This window comes from Empidonax traillii, unplaced genomic scaffold (genome assembly GCF_003031625.1).
Source record: "Empidonax traillii isolate 1590-97213 ecotype Southwest subspecies unplaced genomic scaffold, ASM303162v1 scaffold220:size741200, whole genome shotgun sequence".
NCBI classification, from domain to species: domain Eukaryota; kingdom Metazoa; phylum Chordata; class Aves; order Passeriformes; family Tyrannidae; genus Empidonax; species Empidonax traillii.
Window position 1 is genome coordinate 279,951 of NW_020955413.1, and position 11,743 is coordinate 291,693.

At 37.0% G+C, this 11,743-nt stretch overlaps 2 protein-coding genes across 3 annotated transcripts in view; one reads left to right on the plus strand and one right to left on the minus strand.

Moving 5' to 3' along the window:
* Nucleotides 1-2,511: 2,511 nt before the first annotated feature.
* Nucleotides 2,512-11,211, minus strand: SREK1IP1 (SREK1 interacting protein 1). The gene is made up of 5 exons (XM_027887732.1): nucleotides 11,111-11,211; nucleotides 8,324-8,371; nucleotides 6,617-6,757; nucleotides 4,508-4,586; nucleotides 2,512-3,090 (listed from the first exon to the last, which is right to left on the minus strand). Exons 1-5 carry the CDS (start codon nucleotides 11,121-11,123, stop codon nucleotides 2,901-2,903), a joined length of 471 nt encoding a protein of 156 aa, XP_027743533.1. The 5' UTR covers nucleotides 11,124-11,211; the 3' UTR covers nucleotides 2,512-2,900.
* A 73-nt stretch (nucleotides 11,212-11,284) lies between these two features.
* CWC27 (CWC27 spliceosome associated protein homolog) overlaps nucleotides 11,285-11,743 on the plus strand; it is a 95,541-nt gene continuing 95,082 nt past the window's right edge. Inside the window, exon 1 of one of the 2 annotated variants that reach the window (XM_027887728.1) lies at nucleotides 11,285-11,555. In XM_027887728.1, coding sequence (XP_027743529.1) covers nucleotides 11,514-11,555 — 42 coding nt within the window. In that variant the 5' untranslated portion in view covers nucleotides 11,285-11,513. The remainder of the gene's footprint in view (nucleotides 11,556-11,743) is intronic. The other variant, XM_027887727.1, reaches the window with a different exon arrangement.

The window sequence follows — 11,743 nt, forward strand, 5'->3', positions numbered from 1 at the left end:
TGAAGAAATATCAAATATAACAGATTTCTAAGATTGTGTCATTTATCGAGAGCAAAATCTAATTTTAAGTCTGCTATAGTATTTTTAATCAGTGTTTGCACAAAAAAAAAAAAACCACAAAAAACCAGAATTCTCTTCTTTCAGTGCAAATGAGTGGTAATATCTTGCCACAGCACAAAAAATCCACCTAAATCATAGCTGTTAGTACCTGATACTATAATCCTTATTGCTGGTTTCCCATCTTTCATTTCTGTATTACAATTTAAGCATTTCTGTGACTTGACCTTCATACAACTTCCAACAAAAGTATGGGAGAATTAAGGGATATTTCTATTGTTACCAAATACTGTTTTTTTGGTAATTGTTGAGGAAGGCAATTAATTCCCTGCTGATTTCCTGCAGGTTAGATATTTTAACACCTTCTATTGAAAAAATGCAGAAATCATCTTTACCAATGACTTCTACAATATTTTGGTTCCTGATGGAAGAGGAATTGTGACATTTGCTGTAAATGCTGTAAATGTAAATTGTGACATTTGATGTGGCAGAGTAGTCATCTGCCATTTGAGTATTTCTGTGTTCCAAAACCCCAGGATTACACATTTTCTATAAGGATCTTCTGTTCTAGCTTTCTTTTCTTCTAATCAAGAAAACATAGAAAATCTCCATCAGAAAACAGAAAAAAAATAAGAGACAACTTCTATTCCATTTCCATCCCAGCAATAATTGTACAGTGATGCATTAAATGCAAATTGGTCTTTTGTCCGTGTAAAGTTGAGATTCCTTATTATATAAGAGGTATCGTATCCATTGTTGCTTCATGGAACAAGCAGCAGAAGCTAAGGAAACATCTATTTCTGCTCACGCTTAGTTCTGAGTTACTTCAGCAAAGAGATTTGTAGCATTATTTTGGAAAGTAGTTCTAGGACCTTGAAGGCACTGACTGACAGGCAGCAAAGTTTATCCTTTACCAGGAGAACCTTCCTTTTCTGCTTCAAAAAATCTGAGCTTGGCTAAATTCAGGTGAGAAGGAAATATTTTCTATGGATCATGGTGTCGCAAGGGTTGTAACACTGACTTTAAATTGTTCTACAGCTGAATAATTTATCTCAAATCTAAAATTATTTTCCCTAAGATTCTATTTTTGTGTGGTAGTTTCACAAAAGTTGCCTGAGTCATATCTCAAATAACAGGTATACCTTTACTCCTTAGTTGGTGGTGGACCCTCTAATGTGGTTTGGGTTTTTTTTTCAACTTAGGTTGTTCCCAGCATATGCATAATCTGCTGTTCAGATCTAGCCTCGTATGGCCAGTCTTAGACATTTTCCATTTTCCTGTCTGAACTTGTCCGGCTTTGAGCTGTCAGTCTTCTCCTCAGTACTACTAAGAGTCTTCACCTTATTTTGTATCATCTGTAAATTTTCCTGGTGTGATATTTATATTTTTTTCCTTTCTTTTTAAATGTATTTAACCACCAGTGATAATGCGAATTCTGGTGTCCAAAAGAGCGCCTGTTTTTATTTGTAATCTGCTGCTGCCTCATGCAAGCATATCTTCACTTAAGCCATTACATGTACTAAGCTCCTTCTTTCAGAAGTTTTTATTTCTTGCCCTTCTAAGATTGCAGTTCTTTGATGTAAAGAAAGTTTCTGCCAATTTCCAGCCTAAATCTTCTCCTGGACAACTAGTACCATATACGATGTGTTTCTTACAACTCAACTTCACTCTTTGTTGAAATTCTCTGATGGTCAAAATTCTGCAAGGATATGTTACAAACTAGATTAAAGCCTCATGAATACTTACTTATATACAATACAGATAAAAAAGGAGTAATAATTTCTGTTCACAGTATACTTTCTCAGCTTACACAGAAAACTGTAAGTTACATCTTAAGTACTGTGCTGACATTTAAATGAACTCAAATAGCCTGTTGCGGAGTTCTTTATTGCTCGAAAGATAGCTGACAGGGAACGGCACTTCTTGTTTGTACTGGCATCACCTTCATACTGTAAGAACTTTGGTGCTTGTTGAGTAGCAGACATACAATCAATGTCTTGGGCCTGTACAACAGCAGCAGTTACATCAGGTTTACCCTTGAAAGTGCGATTCATGTGAACTGAAGCTAATTAGAATTGATACGAATGAAGAAACAGCTGAAGTTTTAATATTAGATGTCTTGTTTTGAGATGTGTGTCTGTGTGTGTCTGTGTGTGTGTGGTGGTCTATATGTCAAAGATGAAATGGCCATAACTGTGAAAGAACAAAACCCATGCAGAAAGGACTTTGAAAAACTAACAGCTTTTGTTTGCTTCTTTTTGTTTTCAGCTTGCTTACAGTGATCTTGCAAAAAGAATGTGTACATGTATTTCACAGTCTAAGACTAGATCAATTTTTGAAGATAATTTTGAAGGCTCCATCTTTTTTAGCTCCTCATTGCACATTCCTCCCTTCTCAGGACCTGTTTCATATTTGCACTTACTGATTCATGGATGTAAGCAGAAAATGTAAGCAGTAAAACATACATTTATTTAAAGGATAATAGAAAATCTGAATTTCCAGATTTGATTTAACCACTCTGACATTAGGCATATTTAAGTCTATATCTTTCTACACATAAGCTTGCAAACTGAAGTTTAGCATATCCTACTGTAAGGGATTACAAATACACTTAATCACAGTAAGAGTGAAGAACTAGTTAACTTTACATGGTTTAGTACTAATAAACTTGAAATTTTTTTCCTAAATGGTCCATCTAATAATCTGAAGCACTGATGTGTACAAATAGATTTCTCAAAAAAATATATATATGTCCCCTTTTAAAACAGCACTGCAAAGCATAAATAAATTTGACAGGAAAATCACCTTCTGTGCAGAAGTGAACACAAAAATAGACCAGCACCTTAGTCACTACTTGAACTGTCTGAACTGTCAGAAGATGAACTTTTCTCCTTTCGTCTCTTCTTTTTCTCCTTTTTATGATGCTTTCCTTTCTTAAATTTATGCTTTTTCCCCTTCTCCCTTTCTTTTTTGTGTGATTTTTGTTTTTTGGACTTTGGCCCATCCTCTTCATCTGAACTTGATGAGGAAGATCTAGTGAAAAAAATAATACAGATCAATGTGTAATTAAAGAAGGAAAATGCCACAATATTTTTTTTTAATGTCATTATTTATATGTTACAAATCAAATTTGGTGTAGAATTTGCATAGTAGCATCCACTGGAAAGCTTATGATATCTCAGTCTGCATGTTCAACTTGAATGATGACTTTCTTAATAGGACTTTTATATGTTTATAACACGGATTAAAAACCTATGGAATAGGCAAGTTGTATGGTTTTTCAGTCATCAAGAAGAAAAAGACGAGAAGTACAGATCAACAGAAAATGAAGTATGACAGCAAGATAGAGCTTCTGGCTTTTAAAATACTACATGATCAATAACAATGTGAGAGTAATGCCTTCAGAAAAATCTTAATGTATTCCTCCAATGCAAAAATCTAAGAGAAACTAGGTATGACAAATTTGGATGCTCTTGCAGCTGGTAGTATTGGTCTCTAACCAGCAATGATGAGTGATTACACACATAAAAGAATTACGATAACAATAATAGTTATGAAATAATCGTGAATACTCAGAAGGGCAGTTTTGTGCTATTGTTTACATAATTAACTATTAGTTACTTGCATGAAAACTGAGAGCCAAACTGACTCCTTTCTATTCTTTTTTGTAAGTGTAAATACTGTCTTCAAAAGTGGAAGTTAGAGCTACATGATGTAAATAAATAAGGAGAAAAATGTCAATACAGCCAATATTAAATCCTGTTTCTTTATTTCTGTAGTTCTGAAAAATATGTTACTGTGATCTCCAAATACATTACACATTTTATAGCTCTGAGGGCAGTTCCTGGGATATTGTCTTATCAACAGTCCTAATGATTAACCATTAGTTTCATTTAAAAGACAAGCCAATCAGTCATCAATCCAGAACTCAGATTCATAATAAATTGAGGCATTATGACATTTTCCTCTGAAACTGGAATAACACTTTTTTTAGGCTTCTACACTAACAGGTGCACTAAAACTCAACACATATCAAGTAAACCAACAGAAGCTTTTCCTTTTGATAATTACATGTTACTCAGAGCATGAGTGTGCCTGCATGTGTTTCTACACTTGAATGTGTGCATGCAAAGAATCTTAGGGTCTCTGAAGCAGAGGAAATCTTCTCCAGTCAGAGGGAACATTGCTTTCTCCGATCTGCAGACCTCCAGCTTGCTAGAGCTTTCAAGACTTCCACGATTCTAACTACACAGCTGAAAGTCCATGACTTTACCATTAATCCAAGAACAAACAAGTTCTCACTGGAAAAGAGGAAGCTTTTCAAACCAAAGATGTACTTGCAAATCAAGCTGCATGAAAAGAGGCAGTATCTTCTGAGAAGCAACCCAAATATCAGAAATATTTCTGAAGTTGTGTTTTGAAATGAAAACAGCTGTGTGATATGAGTTACCTTTTCCTTGGTCTTTTTAATTTTGTCTTCTCTTTGTGTTTTCTTTTTTGTTTCTTTTTTTCTTCCTCCTCATTTAAATCTATGGGTAAAAAGTTACATTTTAAAAAGCACTTGTTGAATTAAGATCAGCATTAAAAGATCAGCATTTACACTGCTTCAATAGCAATGTAAAATTATCACAAAATTCCAGTGAAAAGGTTTTCTTTTCCTTCCTCCATATTCTGGTCTAGTATAGCAATTTCAGAAACATTTTGCAGAATGGCAGGATTTTTATATACAGCTTACATTCTAATGACTTTGATCTAAGCACTAAGAATGAAGAAAGGCCTGTAAAACCTAGCAAAAAGTTGTCTTTTCCTATATGTTGACATCAGCTTCAGGTTTTCATATCTGTTTTTCTGTATTTTAACAGTCTTGATCTTATCATATTATTGCCTAAGTCTGAAGGCCATTTAACTAGAACATACAAAAAAAAAGGATACTCCCTTAAGATATTCAGGAATGTAACCTGAGTTACATTCACACACCTTCCTTTCACACTTCACAAATAGCATTGCTATAACTAAGATAAATTTGAGTTAATTGTCCAAGTACCATTTACAAAGATTGACAGAAACATCACCTCTCATTTGGTGTTTGTTTCCTGCCCCAATGCTGTACAGTATTGCATATTAACTTCACATTTCACTTAAAAAAAATATTTTTATCACACTGGATGAAATTTCTGATCTTAGATTTTTCTATACCAGTTCAAAAAGTATTTTTTAATTCTCGAAAATGCAAATCCACTAAATAAATACAATGTCAGCTGGCTTTATAATTTATCCTTAAAACAGTCAATTTTGAGTATTTCATCTTATTCCTATCATACTTTCTACAAAGTGGGCATGCTAGTGCAGTAATTCCTTTGCTACCACAAATACAAATTACTGGTCTGCATGTTCTGGAGTAAAATTTGAAAGAATATGAATTAAAAAAGCAAATCATCTTTGGAGCAATTAAAAAGCATGAACAAGAATGAGTGAACATTTCTTGAAGAAAATAGGGCAAAAATCTTGAGAAGATGAGGCCACTTGAAAATGGCAACAATCTAACTGGATTATTAACAGTTAAAAGATACATGTCTCCTTAGCAGCCACAGTTTGAGAAAATATAATAACTATGGATATTAGAAGATCTGAAGTAAGCAGCTGTTTTCCCTGCAGGTATCCATCCTTAATCAGTTAGGGCCAAAAAACCCCCAACCCTTACATTCAGAAATACATAATAAGTGGGAACTAGTTTTTCCAAAGAGACTTGTCCCAAGAAAGGACCACTGCAGTATCAATTCAGCAGTCTTGTCAAGCAGACTATCCATTTCTTCTGAAGCGCACAGCAAACTACAAGGCTCTGTCTATCCCTTCTCCTCCCTAAATAGCATCTTCAGTAAGAACTAAATGTCAAGTCTGGAATGAGAGAGCAACAGAACAAAACATGATGTTTTGGCAGATAAAAAGAACATTCATTCATTCCTTAAAACATGCTATGGTGGAGTAACCTCCCCTTCTTACTTCGGGGAACTACTTCTTTGGAGTCCAAATTCAAATGAACTCAAGTACCTGCTAAATAGCCCATGTATTCTCTCTCTGACAGTTGATGCTCACACCTTCCAAACATGGAAGAGTAATTCTCCAAATATGAATGTTTGAATTCCAATTTACTATCTGTTTCAGTCAAAATCCTATTTAGAAACTAGAGAGACATTGTCATATTTGTCATTAGTTATAAGATGTTTAAACTACATGCCATAATCAAAAGATTAACTAAGAACATTGGTATCATTTTCTCCTAAGCAGGTTCTTAGTAACAGTCTGATAATCTTTTGCATTTAGGAGTCCTTTTGAGATGTTCCAAATGGGTACGTTAGCAATTTCCTATGACAGGAATTAATAATAATAAAAAAAGTGGGTGTATCAAATCTCTAAATCTGAACATAGGAAGTAAAAGACTTACTATTAAATCACAGACTAAAAGAACTAATGGTAGTTATCAAAAAGGATAAAATGAGAGTTCCTATACTTCAGAAGACCATTATTCAATGTATTCTGAAAAGAAAAAAAACCACCTTACTCTTTTTTTCACGCATGGCTTGCAATCTCTGTAGTTCTTCTTCCTCACTGTCTTCACTGCTAGTGCTGCTAACATCTAAAACAATATCTCTTTGAGGATCTACTCGGAGGAAGTTTCGACATTCAAATGTCAAATGACCAGCTGGACAAAACAAATATAAATAAAGAAAGATTACAGTTTATCAACAAATATCAGAAACTAAAAACCATCAATTTTTGTATTATTTGGTTTTGAGAAGTGCAAAAAGGATAGGCTGCGACCTGTGAATGAGGTAGGAGAGGGCATACTTTGAAAAAATCTCCAAGAATTTTGACAGGTTGTGCAATGCTCTTCCATTTAATAGTGTTTTATGACCTCTCTCCTATTTCTGTTAAAGATTTTATTCAACTTTTACTTTCTATTTTTAAGTCTTGGATACTTTCTAAGAAACTACCTAAAAACATCAAGTGAAATATTTAAAAAGTAAAGCAAGTGTTATACTGCTCTTTTTAACTCCCTTTAGTGAAATCATAGAATCCTATTTGCTTATGAGCTATAATCCTTAAAAACCAGTACTTGCTAGTGATTAAGCTACTACCTGACTAGTATTTTTAGTTTTCTAAGTTACATCTTGATAATCATGACCAGTTAGAAACCTTTTCCAGAATAAGCCTAATGGAATAACAAAGTGAAATTGAAACCAATTGAAGATACGGTATGGGAAACACATGAGTTCAAGTAGTAATTGAAATAAACTCATGTTCTTCATATCAAAACACCTACATCTTGAAGACAGAGCTTTCAGGAACACAAACAGGGATTGTTTGATTTGACTACAGGTTTCTCTCTCTTCCAGGAAGTTTCTGATACTTGCTGCATGCAAAAGTAGAGCACTAAATCTATATTGATATCCATGGTCCTTTTGAAGAAGACATACATAAAACAATTCAGTGACAAGTTTTCTTGCAAAGTCTGACGTTGAAGAACGAAACAAGACTTTTTCCTGTCACCCCATGTAACGTTCATTAAAGAACTCTAACAACTTAAATCACTGCGTTAAAAGTTCAATACAATTCACTGCAAAACTGTGTCCACTCCTCCATTGTTCTAAATACAAGAGTTAGTGATTAACAAATTAAAATCTTCACTAAGACTTCTCTCTATTAATCAGGAAAGTAGCCACAGACATGCCTGCATGAGAGTATAATGCAAAGCATGAGCTAAATGCTAACAGCACAACTTGTAAATAGTAAAAGTTACTGTTTCTTGAAATACACAATGCTCAAGGAAATAGGTTTTCTTGGTTTAAAAGATCATACAGATTTTAAATAATTTTTTCTTGTAACATAGATTGACCTTAATTTGAGCTGAAATGCCTGCCTGTTGGCAGAGAGATTCAGAAGCACAAATGCTAATCTCCGTACGTATCAAAGACGATGTTTTCAATTGAAACTTTCTCAAGTAATTGTAATTGCAAATGTAGTATATAGGAATGTATTAGCATCATTTTTTTTCTGAGAAACTCAAGAGTTTTCAAAAGCAGCAATGGGCATGAGAAGCCAGAGAATGAAAATTAAATAAATTTTAAAAATGTGGCATTTAAAACTGACAAATATCTGGACAATAAGGGAGAATACTTCTTTTTCATTTCCCCCAAGCCCCTCCTCAAAAGGCAGTTCCAACATCATAAGTTGAACTGTAAATTCATATTGTTTATTGTTGACTTACGGTAACCACACTTCTTGCATCCTGCTCTGATGTTATCCTTATTTCCGCCTGAAAGAGAAAATTTCACCAATTAGGTCTTGCTAAACAGAACCCTCAATTTTCTTTCAAATCTGGCTTGATAATGTCAATACACAGATAAAAGTGATCACTCAAGAGTATTAAGTACATATGAAAGTATGTTTCTCTTAAAAAAACTTAAAGAAGGGCAAAACAGTGCATTTCTAAGGTCACTTTTCTGTGTAGTATAAACCACTCACATAACGTACTGCCAAATCCTAATTTGATTTATTATGACCTTTCCATTTTAATTTTAATAATTATTCCACTTCTCTGAAAGCTTATGCATTTGTTTAGTTACAGTATGAGCACAGTAATAGTTACCTGACATTCCAGTAATCTGTAACTGCACACTACAAGTGTACTTATAAATTCTAGCCGTGCATGGATATTGACAAACATTCACTGGAAACTCAGAAGTGATTTATATTTTAATTACAGGAATTGACTTTAAAAGGCAACTAAAAACTAAAGCAAATAAAAAATCAGTTCTGAAAAGATAGAAGAAAAAAAAAAGTCAACAAATTGTTAAATGATTCCAAATCCAGACAACATGGCACCAAATACAAAGAATTAAGAGATGCAAGAAAGCAAATGTGTAATAAAGTGAAGAGAGTACGAGAAGTCTGTAGTTGCTAAGCAGGAAGAAGAACCAGAATAATGCAAATTTAAAGTATAAAAAGTGCGAAATTTTCTCATGTGAGATTGTGAAAAGTAGAGGAACCAGTTTTATTCCAAGCAAATTAAAATAAACAGAGGGTACTAACAAAAGAACTATTTCTGTATATTTACTAACTTATAGGCGTACCATGGAGGCTGTAAGGTGAAGGGTCCTGTCTGGACCTACCACCAGAGAGACCCTCCATGCCTTGCAACGTGGGGATGATGCAAGACCCCCCTGTACGAGCCCAGGGGAGATATGTTACAACCAGCCAGAAGGTAACACCCACTTCCAAAGCAGAGAAATTACTTTTAAGGCAACAAACGGACAATAAATGAATATTCAACAGCTGATATCAAAGGGTACAAAAAGCACGATTTTCAAACAGCGGGGTGCTCTCTGTATGGTTCAGAGGTGCACCCAGCGCTAGAAATGGGTACCCAGCGCTGCAATAAAAATCTCTTGCTATATTTCTTTGTCCTGCAGGTATTTTTGCCATCTTCAAAATTCAAGAGAAGAAGTAACTTATAACAAGACCACAGTTAAGTTAAACAGACAGAACGTGATTCAGAAGAAGAGAAACACCAGACTTGTCTCCCTTCAAATAGATCAGTATGATTTTTAAACATCTGACCCTATTCATAATGAATGTCACAACTGAATTTCCAAAAGCAAAGGATACCCTTCCGTCTTCCAATTAAACCTCAGTGACTTAAATAGTTATACAGCATCTTCTGAATAGCTATTTAATGTATTTAAATAAACAAATAATCAAACATAATAAGAAATCTATTACAGAAATTAGAGAACCAGAAATGGGAGTACCTCAACCCCAGGCATTTAAACTACGATTTACTGAGATAAGTACTGTTTTTAGAACATTCTACTCAAAATAACAGAGAAACCTTCAAACCCCAGGTTGAAAAAACTAACTTGGGAATTTGGACGACTCACTGGTCTGTGCCCTGAAGAGTACTGGAAAGCCAAACAATAAAAATACATACATTCCATTGTAACACATGATTTTCTGCAGATCCCAAAACTTTAGTATTACATATCCCCTTAAAGGTCTATTAACTCAGTGTTCAAGTGCCTATTGTATGACTGCCTGTTTCAAGGACACATGGATGAAAGTGTCCCAAAACAAAAACCAAAGGCATGCTTGTACCTTGAAATGTCACACCAGAGAAACACTCAAACCAGCATTTGCTTGTTCACTACACCTTGGGACTAGAAAGTCACCTGAGCTACCTAATTGGTCTCAACATTCCGAAATACTTAGTAAACTTCAGACCTACTACAGAGCTGACCTGTAGGCAAAGAAACATCCAAAGGATGTCAGTACAGTCACGCACACACTACAAAATCTCCGGTGTAGGTCAAGATTTCCAAGAGAAACACCCAGCAGTTGACAAGAATATTGTCAGCCAATACTCCCACCAAATTCTGAAGACTAAAATTTTATTATTATTTTGGGGTTTAAATAATAATGTTAGAAGCTGGGATTTAGACTAGATGAAATTTTAGCCAATGAAAACATAAAAATTTGTCACTTCTTCTCCTTCCGATGCGTTAATCCTCAAGAAAATTAACCACCAACATAGCACTAAGGACTTAGTTCGTTCAGCGGAGCACAAAGTTAAAAATAAAAGCTTTGCAAACCCCTGAATGCAAACGTAAGTCTTTCTCAAGAACCCCTTCTAGAAAGGGAGCAAGTTTATTGAGGCCTTCTCTTCACCAGAGAAGTAGCTCAGGCTTTGGTCAGCTGTTCTCCAACCACACTCTCTTTTTTTCTCAGGATCAAGAAGAGAGGACGAAGCAATGGCACGAACACCCTGCCAACAGGGAACGCAGGGCTGTTATCAGTCAAATCCCCGTGGGAGGGTCAGGGAGGACGCTGCGTTGCTCCTGCCCGCCCCGCCACCTCCGCACGTCCCTTCCGCACTACCGCACAGAGCAGCCCCCGCGCCGCCCGCGCAATTGTCCATCACCCCGCCGCCCGTTCCCCGTTCCCTCTCTCCCGGCTCCGATCCCGCTGGACTTGCCCCTTCCCACCCCCGGCTCCTTACCCGGGAGGGCCATCCCGCCGCTCGGCCCGCGCCTGCACTGATGCCTCTCCTCGCCGGAAGCCTTTGCACGGCGCACTCCCGGACTGTGCCACTCACAGGGAAGGCGGGGACTTCCGTGTCCCTCGGGCGGCAGGCTTGAGGAGGGCCTGCAGGTGTGTGGAGAACCCCGTGGTTTTTTCCCCAAAGACGTCCTTTCTCAGTGACTCCCGTAGAGACTCCGGCCGGGGACTAACCTCCTCGTCCCTCCTCCTGGGTTGTGCAGCCTCAGCCCCCCCTACCCTGGGCTGTGTGGAGATGCCCAAAATGGCGGGCGGCTGTGCGCGGTAGGAGTTCCTGGAGCAGCAGCGAAGTCCAGGGTCGGGCGCGGGCGGGGGTTCAGTGGCCCCACGGTCTTTTCACCGCCATGAGCAATATCTACATCCAGGAACCACCCACCAACGGGAAGGTGAGGCAGCCGGGACGAAGGTCCTGGAGAAGTTTGTTGCAGGGGTATGGGGAGACGCGGGTTGTGTGCGTGTGTGTGCGCGTGTGTGTGCGCGCGTGTGTGTGCGCGCGTGTGTGTGCGCGCGTGTGTGTGCGCGCGTGTGTGTGCGCGTGTGTGTGTGTGTGCGTGTTTGTGCGTGTGTGTGTGCA

Excerpts from the sequence above, each read along its gene's own strand:
- SREK1IP1 (XM_027887732.1), bottom strand. Across the intron at positions 6,758-8,323 it reads ATGCAAGAAGTGTGGTTACC|CTGGTCATTTGACATTTGAA; the intron begins GTAAGTCAACAA and ends TGTTTTGTCCAG. Across the intron at positions 4,587-6,616 it reads AGCCATGCGTGAAAAAAAGA|ATTTAAATGAGGAGGAAGAA; the intron begins GTAAGGTGGTTT and ends TTTTACCCATAG.